Here is a 23,616-nt window from a genome sequence, read left to right on the forward strand (position 1 = left end):
GTCGACGTCGACTCGCGTGCTCGAGAAAACGCACAGGTGAACAGGTAGATGACAAACAACCGTATCCGCTTACCGTTTTCCACGCGAGGGACTCGCCTCGACGAACGAACCGTGCTCGGTTAGAAGATTCATGGACCAGAAAAACAGCGGTGTTCGAGTACAGGTACGGTTTGTAGTCCGTCTTCGGGTTCGAGCCGTGACTCCCGTTTGGGGAGCGAACACGGACAAAGGGTAACGCGCGGCCCTGTTATCGCTGCCGTTGCTAATTACCACGTCGAGTGGCTTTTAACGCCGCGCCTTTCAACCGTCCACCGAACTCCTTCTCGGTCGTCCGACCGAATTCAACTTTCGCTTTTCCATTCTTTCGCGTCGTCTTTTCCACATCGTCCCCTCTATCTCTCATCTCGCGTATAAGCAGAAATAGAAATATTTCGCAAACGAAGTCGAAAAAGCGTGTAAGACGGGGAAAGGAAGAACATATATATCTATATATATATCTATATATACATATATAGATGGTCGATCGTCCGTAAACGAATCGCACCGCGGTATACACACGATATCGCGCGGTACACTCAAATTTTAGGTTCGAGCGAGTTTCTAAAGCGCGTAACCAGGGAATGGGTTTTTAATCAGGGTATTCCGGACAATAGGTCCCCCAGGGGACTCCCGCCACCCTCGTAGTACCTTTCTTTGCCGTTGCTGCGCGTAGGTGCTTTCGATCACCCTTCCTCCGGGATACGTTTTCATTCTCCAGCGCATCGTATGTCATTAGTGTCGGGTATTTCCTTTCCGCGCAATTAATTCGTCGTAGCGGCGCTTTATAACGCGCGCCTTCCAAGCGTCTTCTATTTCGCCGTACCCGACGTTGCTTCGCTGTTGCTCGACGACGACCTCGTTCCACCGGCCACCGTTTCCTATATATCCTTGTAGCCTCACCGTTCGACGAATCCTCCGCGACGTCGAATTACGTATCTCGAATTCTTATTCCGTTCGCAGCCGCGGTCCGCTTCGTTGCAATTCCCATCGCGTTGCGCTGGCTAGAAAGCACGGATCGAAAACGGATACGAATCACGGGGCGTTAATACGGTCGTCATAGAGACGAATTCACGACAACGATGTCGTCGGTGGAGAGAGTAAAAACGCCAACAATCGGTATCGGCCATATGTCAGGCGGGTAACGCGGTTGACGCGCGTGTGCGCGCGCGATCGAGGGGAAAACGGTGCTCGTTTCCTTTTGTATAGTTCGATGCCATTGCGGGATGGAACGCGTTCTCCCCGCTAGTCGGCTTCTTTCAAAAGAATCGAGTTTCGACCGTCGCTATCGGTCTGTTGGAAAAAACAAGCGACTCGGTGAAACGCGTACGATCGACTAGCGAAATCGGCATTTCCCAATTTGCCAGGTCTACTCGCGAAGGCGAAGAGCGCCGCTTCTCTCGCCTCGAGCGCCCTTTCTTTCGCAAAAATACGCGTCGAGAAAGGTCTCGGATCGGGAAAGAAAGAAGGTTCGACGATGAAACCCGCGTAAAGAGGAGATCGGAAGGAATAAGGGAGAGTAGGCGAGCAGACGGCATCTGCGACTGACACGGTCGTCGATCGATACGCGAAAGCGGGTTTTCCGTGAAATTTTGCGACTCGGTGAGCTCGCACGATCCGAAAATCGAGCAAGCTGTCAATAAAGCTGTTTACACACGAGAAAATTTCACGGGAGATTAATGAAACGACAGAAAAGTTTGGCGAGCCTTTAAACGGTCAGTCGATGTTTGACACGAGACCATTAGCGTCCCACCTGCGTTGCGTTCAGCGTATCGCTTCCTCCTTCTTCCGACGGGATTACGAAACTCGCAGCCCGACTTTGAATCGTTAACGATCCTACGGACATTGTTCGTCTCGGACTAGGTTCGACGGTTACGGGTAAAATAGAATAGGCTGCAGCGTGTTTAATGGATGATCGTCTAATGGATCGATTTCAGACATTCTCTGCGACGATACATTGCAAACGATCCAACGGTCCACGAATTTCGTCGTCCTCTCGACTGGACGTTGCACGCCGTCCGTTCGAAGGATCGTCGGTTCGCGTTCGCTTTCGATTTTCACCGTGTCGCGCGAATTCTCCTTCTCGCCCGTCAACTCCTTCGTTATCGGTTACAGGCTCGGCAACGAGTTTACTCGACGATCGACGAACAACGTCGATGCGAACAGAGAGCGATCGACAAAAGAGAGATCGACCATAAATAATTAAAGGACAGTTGGCGATTTGAATTTTCGCGTGAGACCGGCTACGAAGAAGGTCGACCCTCGAAAAACCATTAATTTATCGTAAACTCGAACGTCCGGAAGACATCGGTGCCAGGGGGCCGTTCCCGGGGTAGTCCCTCTCTCAATCTTGACCCCGGATAATCGTGGGACAGGTGATCCCGAACCAGCCAACTGACCAGCGTGTCCGGTCGAGTTGCAAAGCGATGCTTCGCTCTTTCCCCTATGCAAATGCTTCACTCCCTTTCCGGAGGGGTTTCTCCCTTCGGGGGAATCGCTTGATATATCGCTCGATCTCCGATAGAAACGATCGGCCGATTTTCCACGATAATCTCCGCGCTTTTCCAAAGACTCTCGCCATCCTGACTCTACCTCGGCTTCCGATATCGGCTTCGTCCGACCGTCTCACGGTGCGGCCGGTGCGAGCGAGACGACGCGTTTCCAAAAGTACGTCAGTACACGTTTACGCTCGCAATCGGAATTTCCGATTTCGAAAGATCCCCGAAACGCTCGTCTTTCTCGTTTCACGCGTTCCTTTCGTCCGACTTTAACCCGTCTTTTACGTTGCTTCGCGTATTACGCGTAATCGCGATCGCGCTATGAGAAAACGTACCCTCTCGGTCTGTGTCACCCTTTGCGAGGTGTTTGCCCCCTCCTTCTCCGACAACGAGGACAACGACGACAACGACGACAACCACGACGACGACGACGACGACGACGACGACGACGACGACGATAAAGCGAAGAGGCAATAAAGGAGGAAGCGTTATTAGAGCCCTGTCCTTTGGTCGAGGAAGAAGCAGCTCGCGAGCAACCCGAGTCGACTCGACTCGACTCGACTCGACTCGACTCGACTCGACTCCGCGCGACTCGACTCGACTCGACCACCAAGGGGTTGAATCGTTGAACCTCTGGAGACGAATCTCCTAGCGGGACGATTCTATTCTTTCTCCGGTTTTCTCTGCCAGTTGCACACCCTCGACCACCCTCCCCTCTCGGCATTCTTCGTTTCTCCCGGACGAATTGCTCTGCCGCTCGTCGTGCCGAGTTCCTTGGCTGGCTGGTTCGTTCGCGTCGGCTCATAAATAAATTAATTAAGCGGCAGTCGACTAACAGATAATGTTAAAATAATACGCCGACGGGACAATGAAGATCGCCTTCGGGCGCTCTTTGGACGGAAACGGGAGCGCGTATATACCTTGTAGCGGTTCTTAAACTCGCTCCTGCCGGAGTTAATTTCGCGGCATTAACAGTCGAAAGAGTGCGAACAAAAGGGCTCGGGGAGGGTAGGGAAGACAGATAAGGGAAGGAAGGAGGCAACGCAGGAAATATGAACACACTCATAATGCAGCCGGCTCGAGCGGCGCGACCGCGACCATAACCACCGCTCCGAGCGAACAGGGATTCTCCCCTTTGTCGCGTTCTCGCCTTCCCATTCCCGTTACCTCGTAATCGTACCCGAGCCCTCGCTCCCGTGTTTTTTAATCCGATTTTCAAACTGCCGCTAGTTCGCCCCCGCCGCGACCGAGACCCGTAGCTCGGCTAGCGACAACCACGGCCAATCGCTAGTTTCGCGAGCTGCGAGCTCCTCCGCCGTTTCTACCATCGGCTTGTTCGTCGTTTACCGCGAAACACGGTCGCACCGTTACCTTGGAATCCCCCAAAACGTACACGAAGACTCGCGAGTAGATTCGCTTCGTCGAAAGCGACTACCTTCGCCGTCCGTTATCTACGATTCGAGACGAACGTTTGGAGCGGCATTTCGCCCGGCGTTTGGATCGCAACTTTCGAAGAAGGTTTGGCGTTCGCGAGAATTTGCCGGCGAGATTCGGGTGGCAGGGAGGCCGCGGTGGTCGGTCGGCGTCGCGTTGAACGCAACGATTTCGATAAATCATCCGGAGAGCGGCGGCGTTAACGTTGGCTGGCACTTTAAAAGCATCGCGCGTGTCAGGTTGAAACGCGGAGAAGGCCGCGCGCGCGTTCCGACTGTTTTAAGGACAGCGACGCGAGGAGGGGAGACGAGCCGACAGGGGGCAACAGAAGGAACAACGGAGAGAGGAGACTGGTGGTTTTAACGGTGGAGAGAAGCAGGGGCGAAGGGAAAAGGGGGGAAAGAAACGAAACGAGGGGGCTCGGTACGTTTTCGACGTACAAAAAGTAATTATGGGATGGTTTCCGGTAATCATATCTAGAGCGCATTGAACGAGCGCATTGTTCGGCCACCCCTTCACCGATATGCACTTGTACGCGGCGCCAACCCCCGCCCCCTCGCGCTCCTCCACTGCCCCCTATTCCCAGTACCCAGCCATCCAACCCCGTCCCCCCGTTCCCGTTCCCGTTCACGTTCTCGTTCCCCGTTCTCTGTTCTCTGTTCTCTGTTCTCTGTTCTCTGTTCGCGCGACTCTCGTTCCCCGTTACTAGCTGTTCGCTCCTGCGTCTCTCCCCCCCGCCCCCCTTCCGCAACCCGACTCCGTGCGACCACAGATTTACCACCCTCGAATCCTTCTCGCGATACACGCGATGCAGACTCGCCGACTCGCGAATCGCGACCATTAGGCTAACTCGTACGCACACCTGGTCGTCCGTATCAGCGCGCTCCGTTCCGATTCGAATTTCTTTCCTCGAATTTCAATCGGCGATTGTCGTGGAAATGTACGCGCGTAATCGAACGGTTTGCGCGACAGGTACCAGAAAACGCTCGCGTTCCTCGCAGAAGAAGGACAGTCGGCGACCTATCCGCGCGATTTTTCCCTATCTCTTCGGTTTCTTCTCGATTCGGAGGCCGAAAGAAGCGGTAAATTCGAGGACGTCGTAGAATTTAGATGCAACGAAGTAAATTCGCCGGGCCCGAAGAACGACGAGGACGAACCTCCTTCGAAATCATCGCCTGCAAAAATGCCACGTCGTTTATCTACGACGAAGGCGAGTTTTATTCGTTCGATGGGCCCGACCGAAGGTGCATCGCTAAATCGATCCGGGAATATCGTAGATAGGCAAGTACGTAATGTATCGGACGGAACCGGCGTACGAACTTTTGTTCGAAAAGGGTTGAAAGAAGGAGTCATGACCGAGGTGTGTCAGGCCGAAAGCAACGATGCGCGAAAGGAAGAAGGCGAAAGGGCAGGCAGGGAGGAGCAGAGGGCAAAAAGCGGAAGAACGGCAAGGGCGGAAACACGAGGAGACAGAGACGCGAAAACGCAAAGGTGCAGGTCCGCGACCCGACTGACCCTGCGTCGAAGGCCCGGTCGTCTTCGAGGCTGTCGGTCTACCCTACTCTGCCGTCACCCTTACCCTCACCTCTAGCCTCGGGGGTGGATTGAAGCGGGCCGGCCCATTTTTCGCGCCCCACTTGACTCCTCGTCCCCATTGGTCGCCGCCCTCTTGTCCCGTGACCTCTCATCCCTCGCTGTCGTCCTCGTCGTCGTCGTCGTCGTCGTCGTCGTCGTCGTCGTTGTTGTCGTTGTCGTCGTCGTTTTCGTCGTCGTCGTTTGCCGGCTCGTACCGCGCGTTCTATCCAACATGCTCGTCCGTAAAACAAGTATCCAAGGAAACCGAAGGAAATTGGCGAGAGACGACCAACGGCTCGCTTATCGCCTCGGCGTTATACGCCACCGCGACGCTCGATGGCTCCGTTTGTCCTAGGACGTTGGCGCGTTTCCCCACTTACCGACCAACCGATCGTCTTCTATCCGGTCTTCCACTTGGTTTTGGTCAACCTCGAAATCGAAATCGCTCGGAGATGAAATTCGACGTTAGAAGGTTACGCGACGACCTAGAAGCTTCGACTTTCGCCAAAGTCCGAGTTGCCAGGGATCGCGAGACGAGACGAGAAGAACGTCGCTCGAATCGATCGAAATCGTTCAATGGATACGCAAACCGAGACCGAGATTGGATTTCGGTTAGAACGGATCTGTGGCATCGATCAGGATCGCGAGGACGAGAGAGAGAGAGAGAGGACGCTCGACTCGCAGCGACGCGTACGAAGAGATCGGCGTGCAGATTCGACGGTGGTGTACCGGCTGACGGAGAAAAGAGTCGCGGGACCGCGCGATGACCGGCGAACAGCGCGGTTAGAGGGAAGAAGGAGAAGCAGAGGTTGGCCGGACGAGGGAGAAAGCGAGAACGAGGTCGCGAGGAGAGAGCGAGAGAGCGAGCTGGTCGGTGAAAGGGAAGAAGAAGGAAGGAAAGCGCTCGCGCGCGCGGTATGTTGGAGCCTCGAGGAAGCAGCGACGAGAGAGAGAGAGAGAGAGAGAGCGAGTGAGAGAGTGAGGCGGAGAGGAAGAAGAGGAGGTTGCGTAGCCTCTTCGGTGGCGAGCGTACGCGGAAGGACGCGCCGGCAGGGTGAAGAGGGAAGGAGAGCGGTCGGAGGGCGCGAGGGTAGGGCAAGTCCGCAGCCAATGAGAGGCGCATCGGGGCGCGCCCGGGACTCGACCCCACCTTCGGTAGTCATGGCAACCGGCGAAACCCGCGAGAAACCCGCGAGAGAGTTCGCGCTGGTGGGGGGCAGGTCGGTGTCAGGGGTCGTCTTAGTCGGCAGTCGGTCTCTGGTCGGCCCCAAGAATAGTCGTATCGAGGCGGTAGTCGAGTATCACCTCTCTTCTCCTCCTCCTGCTTGTGCCGGCACGAGCGCACTCGTCGACCTACAGGCACACGCGCAGCTTATCGACTGGGTTGCGCGCGCGCGAGCGCGTTCCTTCTCCTCTTTCTCTCTTTACCTCCTTCTCGTTCTATCCTCTTCTTCTCTCTCCGTCGCACGCCTTTACACGCCAGCACGCTCGTTCTCCGTTCCTCTCTACCTCCACGGTGGTACTCTCGCGGTTCCGCGTTACCTCGTGGCTGCCCTCCGTCGCAACCGCCACCGCCACCTCCTCCTTTTTCGCCTCATCCTCCCACCCTGGTTCGCGCGGTTCGCGATCTTCGTCCTACCGCGGTGCTCGATACCGCGATCCTTTGGCCTCTCTGCCTCCGTTCTCTCCGCGTGTTTCCTCCACCTCTCCGGGCATCCAGCACCCACCCTGTGGCGTGCGTGGAGCACACACCCTCTCCGCCCTGTGACTCGGTGGCTCGTGCCACCGCGCATCCACCCAGCGTCGATATACCACGATACCGCGGATACAACGACGCGAGGATACGCGACTGATCTACCGCGTGCGCGCGATCGCGATCTCGATCTCGATCCCGATCCCCGATCCTCGTCTCCACGACTCGACCCTGCGCCGTTGAGAAGCGCGACCCGCTCACCCGGAACGAGTCGGTGCTCGGTGGTGTCCAAGTTGCGTGTTTTTCTCTCTTCTTCCGGAATACCGTTGCTGTCGCGAACGTCGCCAGAAACAGTGACAAGTGCCGCCAGCGTCCGCCGCAGGATCGCCACGAGATCTCGCCGATCGCCCGGGCTGTGGATCGCGTCTCGGTGACGCGAGATCCTGCGAAATCGAATCGCGGTCGATCGGGCCAACGCGACGGTAGTGATCGTTCGATCGACGCGCGTCGCACGGTTCGTCGCCGTGCCGTTCCGTCGCCGCGTCGGAACCAACGACGATCGCGCCGCAGTCGCGACGGTGAACCAGCGAGGATGTCACGCTCGGGATTCAGATTCCCGACCTTCTCGAGCGAACTCTGACCAGTGCGCGTGTGTGAGTGAGCAAAAGTGCGTTGTCGTGAGTTGTTTGTTGGACCGTGATACGTGGTCGAGGTGGTGCCCGCGCATTCGGCAAACTCTCGTTCGAGGAAAATCGGTGGAGGAAAGCAGAGCGGAAGAAGGGACGTAACGAGAAAGGAGCGAAGGCGGAGAATAAGTTGAAGAGGAAGAAGAAGAAGAAGAAGAAGAAGAAGAAGAAGAAGAAGAGGAAGAGGAAGAGACAGCAGCAGCATCGGCAGCAGCATCGTCAGCAGCATCGGTAGCAGCATCGGCAGCAGCATCGGCAGCAGCAGCAGCACCACCAGCAGCAGCGAGGAGAGCTAGTAGGAAACGGCGGCGACGAGGGGTGGTCGGCGGTGGTCGCGGCCAAGAAGAGGAAACCGGCAGGGTGGTTCGAGGCGGGACAGGAGGCGCTGACGCCCTGGCGACTGCCGGGGTGGTTTACCCGGCCGCGACAGCGACGTTGTTCCCTGGCCGGGTGTCAGCTGGACACCACCACCCCGAGTTCACCACCACGTTGGAGGTGGGGTTCCCGGCGCGCGGCACCACCGCCTCTATGGCGTTGGTAGCCGCGCCGCCCTCGTGGCCCTCGCGGGACCCCGGGGCCAGCTTGGCCGCGACCGGTGCAGCCGCCGCCGCTGCCGCCGCCGCGGCCGGTGCCGCAGCCGCGGCCGCGTCCGCCGCGGGCCCAGGCCCCATACAAATCGCTCCACCGCCCCCGATGCCCCCGACTCACCTGACGCCCTCCGCCACGCCGGAGGACATTACCTGCCTCGTGCCCGCCGGAGCGGTTCTCACGCCCAGGGACCCCCTGCCGCCCAGCACCACCCCCGGAAGCCAAGCCAACAGCTCGCAATCCGGCAGCTCGCAAACCGACAAATCGCCCAACATCGAGTGCGTCGTCTGCGGGGACAAGAGCAGCGGCAAACACTACGGCCAGTTCACCTGCGAAGGTAAGTCGTCGCGCCACGCCCGCCACCGTCTCTCGTCCTTCACCTTTCGTTCGGCTTTTTCCATCGCGTCCGTGCGGATGGTTGGCTCGCGTCGTGGAGCGCGGCCCGCAGCCCGTTCCGTGTCCCGAGCCACCGACTACGAAAAAACAAAGACTCGCCATTAATAACTCGGTAGGGTGTTCCCTGGACACTGGACACGCTTACGCGCATGTTACGAGCCTAATAACGATGTAATAGGGCCGAGGAAACGCGGCAGGAGGAACCGACCTCGGCTCGCAAGGGAGTACGAGAAGGAGACAGAGAGGGTGGGGGGGGGGGGAGAGAGAAGAAGGAACGAGAGCTTGCGACGGGAGAGACGAAACAGAGGCATAGGCAGAAGGTTCGTTTCGTTCTTTCTCGGTAATTCGACGATCGGTTGCGGCATGGTTTCCCGAATCAGCGTTTCGCGCTCTTCGTTTACGACGTTCGTCGCGCGATCCGGATTGATTCGGACGACCGTCGGATTTCGATCGCGCGCGTCGGTCTTTCGCCTGTAAAAAGGTCCGTCGAAGAGAAATATCGCGTTCGATTCGACGGAACGGATGGACGAGGGTTAATCGAAATGTATGGCACTGTCTCGGAAATCAGAAGTTACGCTTCCTCCCCACGGGTTTAGCTCCGACCGACCATCTCGTCTCGTCTCGTCTCGTCGGATCGCGTCGCATTTCCCTCGTTCGCCCCTATTTCTGTCTATTACCTCTATCGAGGTAATTTCTACTCGCGCGAGTGATTTAACGCGTTCCTACGAGTCGAAAATTGGCGAAGACGGACGTCTCAGTTTTCTCAACGCACTCGGGGAACAAGTGCGTGACACCTGGTTGCGAGGTACGAGGGCTCAGGATGATCAGGGTGCGAGCGTAGGTATCCCTTTTACCAGTTACCGAAACTATCACGCCTCGTTGGGTTTTAGGATCGACGGATCGCGCCAAAGTTCGCAGAGCCTGAGAAAGGCCTACGCGCGAATACACGTAAACGTGGACGAGGAAACGAACGAACCGAGCAGAGATACGCGAGATCGCGTCGACGCGACTACCAAACTCTCGTTAAAATTCGCGTCCCTCGATTCGTTCGCGTCTCTCTCGCTCCTACGAACGTAAGTTTGCGCTTTCGTATTCTAGGAATGCGAGCACTACCGCCACGTCGTGCCGCATCTCGTTCGTTCGCCGCCAACGAAACGTCGTAGCTGTTCGAGTTTAACTTATTTACATCGTAAACCGAGGAAAAAATTAGTCACGATGACGCGTTTACGAGTCTCTTTACGGTGACGCGGTGCCTGTCTCTTGGAAAATATCGTTCCGAGAACGGCCGAGAACCAGTTTGGAAATAATCTTCCACCAGATCGTTTCCTCGTATCGAACCAGCCCCATCGACGACGACGATCGTCCAACGATCGATACGACGGATCGACGCAAAGAGACAACGACCGAAGCCGATCGCTGGCAACGCCGAAGGTCGCGTGTTTCGCGTGCGACGAGTACGAAAAGCGCAGTCACGCGACGTCGCTCCGCTGCCGGTGGCACGGCGGCAGCTCGCCTTCTTCGTCGACGTCGTGCCTCTGCGAACGATCGGATCGTTGGAAAGTTATCGGCGACAGGTGTAAAGCGTCAAAGCGTTACGGACGTTTGTCCGATCCTCGGCACGACTATCGAACATCGTATCGGCTACCGATTGCGAGGTTAAAGAGTCGAACGAGCTCTCGCCTTCCGGGATATCGTAATGCCGTGCACGTTGACGTTAACAGGAGCGCGCGCGCGCGCGCGCTACAATCCCCCGGCGATCGCGCCTAGACGAGATGGAAGCAGGACGCGCACACGTCGACGGTCGAATCGGACTCGAAGACTGGTCCGTTAATTGGCTCGGCATGCGCGATCGGTGTTGGTCGCTAGGTTGCCGCGAAAGGAGGGCCCGATGACGCGTTTAGCGTTTAAAACGCTACTAAAAATAATGCTCGGGGGATTAGCTGTCGCGCATCTGGTAGCTATCCCCTTTCTCCTGCCCTTTGGCTGTCCGCGCTCGTTAATTTCCAACAATTTGTGCCGGCTCGAGCTGCGCGAAGATTCGACGCGTGGAAACGTAGGATTCGAGCGGGTTAAGAGTCCGTCTGTTAATTGAACGGTCGAGTTACAGCGGCCAGTCCTCTCCCTCTGCCTGGTGTTCCAATTACAGTCGCGCTAACGATATTTACCATTGTTAGGCACTCGGTCGGTGCCGGCCGCTGTTAGCGGGGGCGCGATAACGCGCTTAATCCGGCGATAATTTCTATTCGCGGTAATCTTAATTACCCACTACCACCCTCTGATTTTCCCCGTGGCGTCGATCTCGCGGCCAACCTTTCGCGATTTCCACGCCGTCTCGCGATGCTTCGCCCCCTGCGTCCTCCTTTGTTCCCAAACCGTTACAAAGTCGATCGGACCGTACGGTGCAAGCCAAGTGCTCGCTCTCGATTCGTCCGCAAACGGTCCTCCTCCTTCCTCGCGATCGCCAACAGCCGCGGCCTTGACGTGGGCCTCTCAAACTCGTAACTCGCATCCGGTACTTCTTCGGTAACGAGCCAACCGCACGCTGTTTAATTACAGCGTCCGCCGATCGTTTCGCTCGATCACAACTCGGACGACTCGAACGATCCTGCCCGGGACTTGGACGGTCGCAAGGTCGCGCTCGATTCGCGCTCGATTCGCGCTCGATTCGCGCGAACGCTGCCGAGTGTATCCGCACCGTTACGAGCGGCAATCGTAAATCGCGCAGCAATCGTAATATCAACGAGCACCGTTAGCGATCCGCCGCTGCTTTCACTTTACATGCTTCTAGCTTTCGTAAATCTTTGGTGGAACGGGATTGCCTTCGAACCTTACGCAGCGTAGCGCGACGTGTTTCGACGTTTAATCGCGAGTTCCGTTAGCGCGACGAACGCTCGAAGCTCGTTTTTCTCGAGTTTTCGTCGATCGTTCGTCTCCTCTCGATTCCATTCCGCCGATTAACGAGATATCGACGCATCGAGGGACGATCGCGCGACGATTTAACGGCCACGCGATTGGCCCCGGCCATCGACTAACGCGCTGTTTATTGAGATTCATAGAAACATCGATGGACCGAGATACGCCACGACGCAATGCCTTCCGCATTAGACGTTCATTGGCGTAATCGCGGTGATTGTCGGCGATCGCTTTATTACGACGAATTGATTTCGATGTCAACCGATGTCAAACGGTCGCGAATTATCGTCAATTTGTCGCGTCTGTCTCTGAACGCGATCGATCGAAACGATCGAAAGATCGACGGCGGATCGTCGTCTCTCCTCCGCTGTTCGCCGCTCCTACGGTTTCGAGAACGATCGTCGTGCCGCACGGTCGCTCGCTGCCCAACACTGCCAGAACGTTTCCCCTTTGTTCGGATACGCGTAAATCGATGGACCGTGGTGTTCCGTGGCGATTTCGACAACGGACGATGTTCGAACGGTTCGTACGTTTCGCTGCCTCGGACGAATCCGTCCTCTGGATTTCCCGAGATTAAGTCGGAGGAACGGACATTAATCTGCCGATTACAGCGGCTCGGGAACCTCCCATTCGCGGTACCGCGTCTCGAACAAGGTTCTTCGTCTTTGGTTATTGCGCAATAGTCGTTCGCGGTTCGACCTCTGAGGCTAACTCTGCGATCGTCGCACCCTTTCCGCTCTTTCTTCCGCGATCGCACGATCTACGACGTTCGCGTTCCACCCTTGTCCGTCGCGTCCGTCACATCTCGGATTTCGCTAACCGACCAACGCCCGTTAAACTTGCCTATATATCGGTGCTCCGCTAGAGATCAAGAATCCGATATACCCGGATTAAAACCCTATCCTTCTTAAAATCGACCGCGATCGATGGACCTTTCGGTTTGTTCGACTCGACGAATCGCGACCTGTCGTCGACCGAGGACTCGAGACGGGCTGATCGGTCGCGCGAACGGAAGAGAAGCACGCGGTATCGGACAAAGTTGGATCGGTCGGTCGATCGGACGAGAGACGACGAACGATTCTCGTCGAGCAATCGAGAACGACGCGACGCGATCGCGCCGATTCGAAACGCATCGAAACGAGGTGCGTTTCCATCTGTAGCGAACGACAATTACGATACCGTTTAACTTCCTCTACCCTGGAAACGTCACTTTCGTCCCGGTCAACGCCGATATTACCGCGTTACGTTAGCTCGAACAAAAATGAAGAGGATACGGGTTTTACGTGCCGAAGATCGCAGGAAATGGACAACGACGCGAGATTTCCTATACGGAGATACACTAGTTAAGCAATAGGTAACGCGAGATATCTAACGGTAACGACAACGGCGATCCAGAAAAACCGACGAATTCGACGAGTCCGGCGAAAGAGGCAGGAAATCGCGGTCGAAAACAGGTAAATCAATTCGTCCGTGTCGTGGTAATCGTCGAGATAATGAGAAGCGAACGACTCGAACGCGGACCAATCTTCGTTCCTGCCGTATAAATTTGGTAGCGCACGCTCGACGACGTTCTAAACGTCCTTGGTTTTTTGACTTCCCGTCGATGACGGCGCTAATCGCCGCGTCACTGCAGACCGTGAAACACAAACGCCGGAATATAACGCGTGCTTTTCACGCGTCACGATGATAACGTTGATTTTTGTTGGCCGAAGTTCGAGCTCGTTTCGATCGAGTCATTTCCTTTACGTAACCGAGCGATTCCAGCGAATCGTTTCGCTTTTGAATCATTCGAGATCGCAAAGAGAACGTAAACGCGTCGCCTGTTTCACGCCACCGAACTTCGCGAAAAGCCGTTCGTCTTGCGATCGACGTCGTAATTTCGAGTCAACGAAGTCGCGATTCCTCGGACCGAGCGTTTCCCGAAAGACGCTTGTTATCTGGATCGCGGTAATTGCTCGCGACACGCGAGTAAACCAGCGTTTAAGACGAGCCTCGCGTTTGTCGCGAATTGGACGCAACGTTGAAACGGGTCGCGTTACAGGCTCGACGAGAGCAGCGAGGGATTAGGTTTAGCAGGAAGAGGGAGAAACGAGCGATCGACGAAAAAATCGGATCTCGCATCGTTGGGTCGGTGCTCGGTTTCAGCGAGTCCATGTTAACTCGTTGGAAACTCCGAGTTGAGACTATCGTAGGAGCGTGCCGCGTTCCCGTTGTCGCGGTAGGAGCAGTGCGGGAGCTAGCGACAGATTTCATTGACTCGTTTCATTAACTTCGTAAAGCGGTGTTTTGTAAAATATATGTAATTGGCAAACGATGAGACTAAGATCATTAACGTTGAAATCCTCTTAACGAGATATGGATATCGCGGGATGAAAATGCGTCCGCCGGTTGAAGAAACGCGCGAGAAAGGTCGAGTGGTTTGTCTGAAATCGTTAACGTTGACGCTTCTTATATTAATCGATCGTAGCACAGGACGCGAGCAAAACGTAGTCTTTTCGTGGTTTTGCAGCGGGACAAATGCAATCTGCCGGCCACACGAAGCAGCGAACGTCGTCGCGTCACGAGCCACTGGGAAGTGCGCGGTGATCTCTTTCCTTCTCCTCGCCAAACGATCCGACTGTTTCCAACTAGATACGGCTCGTGTACGAAGTTTACTTCGTGCAATGTTAACAAATTTTCGGTTAGGTATCTTTCGAGTTTTTTAACGATCCTAACGTCCCGTGTCGGCCGTGCGGGATTAACGCCTTGCACTTGGATTCGTTCAACTTATTCTTGCGTCGCAGTAACGAAGTACAACTTATTGCGGGCGTGTACAGTTTCAGCCGATTAATATTCGCGAAATGCCGTTCGTTTGCACGCCACGCGAGTTAAAGAAATTGTAACAAATAACGGTGGAATAGGATACTTACATGGAGGGAAAAGTTAAACAATTTGTAATTGGTGGGAAATACAGAGTAGCAGTGGCGTATACGTAATTCCGATTGTTCCGTAACGTTACAGCGATCGTGACAGAAACGGAGCTTGGCCATTCGAATTCTTTCGAACGTAGGTGGCTGGCGGAATGAGAATGAACGACAGGAATGCGATTTTCACGAACGTGGTCGTATTTCCGACAACGATGAAAGTTCCAAATGACGATGTCGATAACGACGAGGATGACCGGTATAAGGTCGAGAATGATTACGACGAGAAAGCCGAGGGAACCCGTCCGATAATCGTTCTGAAGGGGAGTAAGACTATCGTCGCTTGTTGTAATTTACGCGTATATGTTTCGTTACTGTAACGTAAGAATAAGTTGAATCGATATAAAACCGAGCCGTTGATCCCTCCGGCCGGCTGACACGGCGCATTAGCGTCGTTAAGGAAACTTAAAAAATACCCGAATGATATCTTTTTAACGTTTCGCGAAGTAAACTTCGTATGCAAAAAGTAAAATTATTTGATCGGCAAAAGGAAAGAGATGATCGCGCTTTTCGCGCGGGACGTGACGCACCAACGTTCGTTCTTTCGGCGTTTGTCCTGCTGGAAGACCGAAAGGCTACATCTTTTTTACGTTCTTTGCTACGAACGATTAATACGTACAGAAGCTGTAACGTCGAAGATTTCGGTGAAACAACTTGGATCTTTCGACGTGTTCGTTCGAGCGACACGCCGGCTTTTTCGAGCGTTTCGCGATATTCGCGATTCGTTAAAAAATCCGGTATTAACGATTTTACTTGATCGAAACTCTTCTACTCGATACGTGACTCGATAGTAGTAGACTAACGTTAATGGAAAAGTCGACGAAATTGGCGAAGCATTTCCGTCGCCGGTTTCCGGATTAAGAAGCGATCGCTTGGCAAACGATCGTCTCGTTTTTCGCGGTTCGCGAAGAGGTCGAAGAACGTTGGGAGGAGGAGGTGGGAGGGGGGGGGGAATTTCGGAGGGAAAGCCCGCCGCACAGCGCGGATGAAAGACGGAAAGGAAATTTAATTCCGGTTTCGCGGTCTGAGGTGTACACCCGCAAGGGGCTTCATGTTGGGGGTCTCTGGTTCTCCCTTCGAGTCTTACGGTTACTTACAGACTTACGGTCTTATGCTTGGCATAGCCCACCGCGTGCAGGAAGAAGCCAGACATTCTGCAGCCCGTTCCGCGAGCTAATCGCTCTAACGAGATCATATTATATTATTCCGACTTTGCTAATCTTTATTAATCTCATTTCCCTGCAAGTCGCGTTTACTTCTCGACCGTATTGTTTCCCGAAACAACGACGACGAACGCGAGTGCGATCTCGTCCCACCTGGCAGACGCGACGGTGGACCGATCGAGGAAACTCGTCGCCGCTTTTCGTTTCCTTTCGCTGGTGCCGAACGGTAGACGCGCTACGACGATCATCGAAAGTTGGAATTTGGCGTAAAGCGAGTGCACGGCGCTGGAATGCGCGTGTACGCGCGCAGCGCGGACCGAAGCGGAGCAGAGCAGAGCGCATGCATCGAGCGTAGAATTACGAACCGCGACGCATCCCGAACGCATCCTCTGTGACCAATTATCTCGCTAACGAAGCTCGCGCTATCTACGCACCACTCTGCTCGCCGAACAACGCTCCGTCCGACGACTAATTAATTATAACAATGTCGTTAATTTTACGCGGCCGACTCGAAACGTTACTGACCGAATCGTCCGGCCACGCCGCGCCGCTTGCCGTCACTCTCTTCGTTCCACTCTATCCGCTTCCTTTGCTTTAATACCGCCTTTGTGCGTCTTCTGCGTCCTTCTCTTCTCCCCTCTCCTCTCCTCTGCTCTCCGTTTCTTTGGTTTTCTTCCTGTTTCCATCTAATCTCGATTCGTTTCGAACAGCCGTCAGCGAGGCCCTCGCTTTCCGGACGCAGGTACGCCATTTTTGCGCGGCTCGCAATCGAGCGGTTAGTCGCGCGAACGATCGATGATAGACCGGCGATCTTAAAGACCGTTCGCGAGGATACTTTCTACCAGGCATCGTACGAAGGAACGTCGTCCGAAGCCGGTACACGGAATGAAATGGCAGCAAACGAGTCGGAGCAATGAAAATTCAATGACGCGAGCAATTTGAGCTCTCAAGGGCCGCGGCGAGCTACAATCTGAAAGTATAAACAGTGGTTGTTTCATCCTCTGTCATCCTCTTTTTCTTCCTCCGCGTCTCTATCTCCTCCCCTGCCCTCTTTGTTGGCCTCCCTTTCCGAGAGCTGCTCAGTTTCACCCTTTCGTCGAACCCGTTTCTCTCACACGCGCTACCACGGTGCGCATGTGCCATGTCTCTCGGTGGTTGACTCGCGTACCGTAATCGCGTAATTTGCGTGTAACGATGCAATTTGTAGTTACGGCGACCCCACAGTCTCTTTCGCAACGTCGTCGACGACAACGATTACGGCTACGACAAAGACGAGAGTGGCAGCCGCGACGGCGGTATCGGCATCGGCGATTCGCACGATCGCGATCGCGCGTCCTAACGTCGAAAACCACCTTCTTTCGTTCGACTCGAGCGAAATGGCCAGATTCCGCGAGACACGGCGGCAAATCGTCGTTGTCGTCGTTCTCCTCCTCGATCAGCGTATGGAAAATCCTGTTTCTCGATAAAGCTGTAACAAACACGTTCAACGTTTATCCGCCAAACGAATAATCTAATCGTTGTTTTTTTCGTAGCAGCCGCTGTTTTCTTTTTTTTTTTTTTTTTTTTTTTTCAATAGGCATCTCTCTCCGATAAGAACGTGACGACGCGTTCGTCGCAATACCGTGCTCGTTACGTTTAGACGGAGACCAGAGGGATAGAGGCGGGCCGATTCGATCGCTCGATAAATCGACGAATTTTGAAACGTAGCCGCGAGCTGTCGTCACCGCGTTTCGTTAATAAACCAAAACGATCGGTACTTGCGCTCTGGCGGAACGAACCTCGCGAGTTACTCGGTTAGGTTTTTCTTCCTTGTTTTCGTTTTTCAAAGGGAAATCGGCGGGATCCGGCCGTAGAAAGAATTTTGCCGGATCGGCAAAACGCCTTGACCCAGTGACACGAGAGCGTTAACCGCGATCTTGCCCCTTAAAGTATCGCAGCGTCTCGTCGTCGAGCCACGAACTTTTTAAAGCTAGACGAAATTGCGGAACCGGTTCTGCGAGTAGGCGCGAATGCCTCGCTAATTAATTTCCTCGTTGATACGCGTTGCCTCGATCGCGGCAACCTCCTTTCCTCCGGCGAGGAAGAATCAAAGTAGCTGCTATCGCGCGACGTCCATTTTCGTTGCTTTTCGTTGGTGCTGTAACGAGCAGCGCGTACGAAGAAAAATCGCTGCCGAAGAAGACGTCGATCCCGGAGATTCGTTTCGAGCGTGCGCGTAACGGATCACGGTGAAAGCCGATTTACCTCGGAGCAAAGGAAGAACGTTCGTCTTCTTGCGATAGTCGCGAAACAGATTTTTCATGACGGGAGTAAATCGAAGATTCAAGGTAGATAAGCGATGGAGCGCGAGGTCGCGATCGCCGATGAGAATCCTCGGCAACGGCAAGGGTAGCCTCTTTATCGCGCGGTCGGCCGTTTTCACACAGAGAACGCTTTGTTGTCACGATATGAATTGCCTCTTGATTGCTTCCAAGTACTCGCGGTGCGTCCGTCCGCTCGTTCGTTTGCCCGACTGGCCGTTTCGTCGCGTCGCGTCGCGTCGCGTCGATTTCCTCTGTTCGCGCTATTCGCTCAAATTCGCTGCGATTCCTACGGCACGCGTGCATCGAGGATCGAAAGCTACGCTTCGATAGCTTTCGGTACGCGATAGAAAGCGCGAAAGAGGAAGGAAATTCGATGGAAAGGTAAAAGACCTATTTGCCGAGAAATTGCGATGACTTTGCGCGGAAGGGCCGATGACACGGGCAAGCGCGGTTCGATTTAACGAGCAGCAACGGGCAGAGGTGCCGCCGCGTGACGGATGGACAGGACCGTAGTCGCGCGTACGCTAAACAGGTTAAAAGGGTGATTCGATCAACGGCTTCGACGTTGCTTCTCCGACAGAGATCGGCCGATATCGCGTAATTTTCGGCGTTGTCTCGCTTTCTCGTTCCGGTTGCGCGTCATCGGTCGCGTAGATGGAACGCGAACGAGCTGTAGTCGCGAGTACGACGAGAGGAAACGAACGAAGGAAAAAGGAAAGAAAAGAGAGATTTTAATTTGTAACTTTGCCTCTTTTTAGGATGCAAAAGCTTCTTCAAGAGAAGCGTCAGGAGAAACCTAAATTACTCGTGTCGAGGAAATAGGAACTGTCCCATCGACCAACACCATAGGAATCAGTGCCAGCATTGTCGATTGAAAAAGTGCCTGAAGATGGGCATGCGCCGGGAAGGTACGTACCGAATGATTTCGATCGCATCTCGGTCCGATCGAGTCGCTCGCTCCCTTTGGAAGCGATCGAGGGAATTCCGTCGAAGCGAAGCGACGCGCGCGTTAAAATAGAGCAACGGCTGCGAATCGCGCGCACCGCTGCGCATCGCCGTCCGTCCGTAAGATCAAAGTTCAACGAGGCGGAAACGTTTCTATTTATTTGCTGGGGATTCTCGAGGCATCGAACGAGCGGCAGCGGGTGCGAGCGCTCGAGCATCCTTGGAACTCTCGTCGTTTTAACGCGGGACAAGTGCGCGTATTTATATCCGGACGCGTTCTCGATTCGGTCGCGCTCGAGTTCCTCACCTTCTGCTTTCGGGCAGCGCGTCGATACCGATCTCTTCGTCCTCCCCTCTCCCTTTCTCTCGAGTGCACGCCGGGACCGGACGGTTTCGTCGACGCGACTCCACGTTTTCCACCTCTTCTCTCCTTTCTTTTCTCTCTCGCTCTTCCGCACCTTCCGTCCGATCCGGCGAATTAAAGAGAAACGCGTAGATCGGGATCGCACGATTCGCCCGATCGCAGCCGCGATCACGAAAACCCCGGAAAGATTCCCACGCCTTTCCCTTTCCGAGATTCTTCTTTTTTTCTTCTCTCCAACTTGTTCGTTTACGTGGCGATAACATCTGACCTTGCTGGAGCACGCACGAGCTGGTCACCGACGCGGACGGACGAGCGGACGGACAGACGGACGGACCAGGTGTACTTATTTCCGTCCCGAGTTCCAGCGTCTTCCTCTTTCCGCCCGCGGCAATTCCACCGTCCCTCGCGACCCCAACGGCATCGCGACCCGGCGCATCCAGTCGTCGCGTCGCAGGCCGTCGAATCTATCGCCGAATAATTCGGACAAACGATTATCCCACGTTTCCTACGTTCCCCGCGGTACTTTTGCGTTCGCGCGATCCCGGCTCCTCTAGCCGGTGGTAGATACCATCTGACCTTGTTCGAGACGTACGTGAGCGAAACGGTCGTCGACACGAACGGAGTCAGGCAGCACGGTCCGAGGAAACAGGCCGATCCTAGGACACGTACATGTAGCTGTATATCGGGGCCTGAAGCGGGCCGCGACTAGACCGAATACGCCCGTCGAACGAATCCGCGGTGCAGGACCTCGCTGCGTTCCGACGCTCGATCTCGAATCGATCGCAATTTTAATTCAGCCTTTGGATCGACGTTCGTTGAAAGCCTGGAACGCGGGATCGCGGTAACGTGGCGAGTAAGTGGCCGAGAGTGTTGGTCGCGTTTTTCCCACGAGACGGCGACCCGAGTTTTCTGCCCTGTCGCGGTAACGTCCGCTCATTATCCAGGATGATGCCTCGGCTTTTGATAATAATTCGAGACGACGTTCGCCGGTTCGCTCGCGAAGCACGCAACCGTCTACGTCTACCCACTCCACCGACGTTTCTTTTACCTCGTGATTTCTCGCGAGCAAAGGGAAAAAACTACGCGAGGGAGAACGCAGAGGTTAAACGAGCGAGGAGGAGCGGTGGCCGAGAGGAAACGGGGCAATCGTGGCGCACGGTATGGGACGGGGGAACAGAGTAGAACGGCTAAGGCGAGTATCCAAAGGATAAAAATGAACGAAGGCGTCGTCGTGGTCGTCGTGGTCGTCGTCGTCGTCGTCGTCGTCGTCGTCGTCGTCACCGTGACGCGATCGTCGTGGTCATGACGCGAAAAAGGAACCTCGTCCGAACGTTGACGATAGATCGGTTAAATATCAACGGCGACAGCAACGACGATGCGGCGACGTCGAATCGAAAATCGAAGAACATCGTCGGCGAGAGCGACGTGGACGAAGACCAGGGCGAGAAGAAAACGCGGCAGAAGAAAGAACCGAAAGACGAAAGGAAGAAGAAGAAGAAGAAGAAGAGGAAGAAGAAGAAGAAGAAGAAGAAGAAGAAGAAGAAGAAGAAGAAGAAGCACAGAGAAGAAGCGTCGAAGGCAAAAAGTACGCGCGCGGCAGAGGCTGTTTCGAGCAGCGAAGCGACCCAGCGAGCCTTTGGCGCGATGCGGCGAGGAGAGGCTAGGAGAGGCTCGGAGAGGCTCGGCGAGGAGAGAGGAGGCGGCGCGAGGCAAGACGCGGTGAAACGGGGCAAGGTAGGGGGCTAGAAGAGGTTGCGGCCGAGGGGGCTGGCGGGCAGAAGGGGCTTCACCGGGGCAAGAGGGGGCGAGTCGGTGGTCCGAGGTCAGCGGGGTGCATGACCTTACCTCGGGGGCCCCTTCCTTCCGTGGGGCCCCCGAGGCAGACAGGATGCGCTCAAGATTACCCCGCAGATACTGTCCGCGATGATTACAGAAATCTAGGAAGCCGCTCAATTTAATTAACCCTTAATTGCGACTGGCCGAGAAGAAGGTACGTTTAGTGGAACTGTGTCCGTCCGTTCTTTCGTCCTCGGTCTCGCGGTAGCTTGGAAAAGGGATCCTGGTATCGCGCGTACTTAACTCGCTCGATATCATAGTACCGCGGAAAATTCTCCGGCGAAACTCGAAAATCGGAAAACGTAATCGCCTCGGCTCGTTTACCACCGGCATCGCGTTTGGTAAAACGCGACGACCCGTGGGAATACGAAACGACTCCTGTCGAGCGTTTCACGCCGTTTACGACGTACGTAGGACAAGAGCGCGAATCGCGAATCGCCTCTTAACCGTCGGCCAAGATCCTCAGCCGGAACGATCTTTTCGCGATAATTTTCGCCGGGCAAATATCTATCCGTGGCCGGACGGATCGCCAGGATTCGCGTAGAACCTCTCCGTACAGGTAGAGTCGGGTAGAAAGCTCGGTCCCGGAAACGTCCGACGCGAGAGTACGGGATCGTCGATCGAGCGATCGATTAAACGACGCGGTAATTGCGCGCAGGGATCGCGGGTGAATCGGTGTTGTTAGGAAATTCTCGATAGAGGCCGATATATCTGGCGAACGACTCGCGTCTAGCAGCAGATACGGAGTCGGGTATAGGTATAGAGACGCCGGTGTGCCAAGGTGGATTTCACTTATCTCTCAGCGTCGAAGCATGCCGCGCGCGCGGTATGCCGATGCAACGACGATGCCCATTATAGCCGCATTAACTGAAATTAGACATTGTTTCCCTTGCCGGGTTGGAACGATGCAACAATGGGAGGACGACGAAGGCGGATGGTCGGGCTCTGCTCGAACGAACGTTCGGGGCAAACGAAAATGGACGAGAAGGAGGAAAGGACGAGAATGCGAAAAGGTCGGAGAGCGAGCGAGACGGAGCGAGATGGAAAAAATTACGCGAAGCCGACATACGGGGAGGAGAGAGCGTGTGCAAAGTCTACTCTTTTATCTCGTGCCGTTTCTTTTTCGTCTTGCGCTTCCACTCTCCTTCTCTCTTTCTCTGCCTCTCTGCTTTCCTCCCTGTCCCTATCCTCCATGTACACCACCTTTCTCCCCAGTGTGCTCCGAGAGGAGAGATTGCCGATATTACGGCAGGGTCAGGATCGTGACTTTAATCAATTAGCGAGGTTTCTCGGACCCGGGAAATGATTAGTAATCCGACTGACGGTCGATTCTTGATCCTTCGCACACGACGCAGAGGGAGATTCTTCTTCGACCGCCCTCCGCGCGATATCTTCGGTGCTCGAGTTCGCGTACGAACCTCGGACCGCGATAACGTCGGATATAAAGCCTCGTCCCTAGGGAGTCCGAACGAAAGATCGTCGGTTCGCCGGCCAATCGAGCCGAGTTTGATAAATGCCAGCGTTCGCAAGATTTTTTCCCGACGAATCAACCGCGCCGATATCTCGCACGGGAATAGCGAACCGCGATAACGGATGCGAGCTCGCCTATAAACCATAGCTGTATCTACGGTTAACTGCTACTCGCCGCTTACCTCGCTCGATCACACTGTTCCCGAAACTTCCACCTCGTACCTCGTACCTATCGCGTTCCATTTCCAAAGAACGTTTCGCCGCGGCGTCGCCTCCGCCAACGGATCGATCCGCCAGATTCCGCGAAGCTACGCGATTCTGGTTGGCGCGAACGACTTCGACTCGGGATTCCAAGCCGGTGACGGTTCCTCCGATCCACGACCATCGCCTCGTTTCCCACGCCAAATTCCCTTTTTACGCTCTTCGTTCGCGCGTCCGTTCGAATCGTTAGCGACGCGACGGCGGTGGGGTGCGAGGCTTGCGAACGTACGGCAACGACGCGCGAATTACGCGATTACGCGATCCGAAACCAAGGAAAAACGGTTACGAAGCCGTTACCTAGAGACGAAACGAACCGTTCGCCTGGTCGTATTTGCCTACCTGCATAATCTCTTTGCGAGCATTAAAATACAAAGAAGGCGCATTACCATGATAAAACTATCGTTGGGTCAAGAGTACCTGACACCATTCGTGGGGGATTGCGATCGGAACTCGAGCTCGTTATGCATATTCAGAACGGTGCAAGGTCCACAC

The 23,616-nt window shown here is 54.9% G+C and overlaps 1 protein-coding gene across 3 annotated transcripts in view; it reads left to right on the plus strand.

Moving 5' to 3' along the window:
* Positions 1–8,450: 8,450 nt before the first annotated feature.
* Positions 8,451–23,616, plus strand: part of LOC126875018 (steroid receptor seven-up, isoforms B/C) — a 51,201-nt gene continuing 36,035 nt past the window's right edge. Inside the window, exons 1-2 of one of the 3 annotated variants that reach the window (XM_050637639.1) lie at positions 8,451–8,847; positions 19,007–19,156. In XM_050637639.1, the coding sequence (XP_050493596.1) occupies positions 8,451–8,847; positions 19,007–19,156 (547 nt within the window). Of the gene's footprint in view, positions 8,848–12,826; positions 13,274–19,006; positions 19,157–23,616 lie in introns of those variants that run through there. The other 2 variants (XM_050637642.1, XM_050637641.1) reach the window with 2 other exon arrangements.

The sequence above is a fragment of the Bombus huntii genome, chromosome 2 (genome assembly GCF_024542735.1).
Source record: "Bombus huntii isolate Logan2020A chromosome 2, iyBomHunt1.1, whole genome shotgun sequence".
NCBI lineage: Eukaryota > Metazoa > Arthropoda > Insecta > Hymenoptera > Apidae > Bombus > Bombus huntii.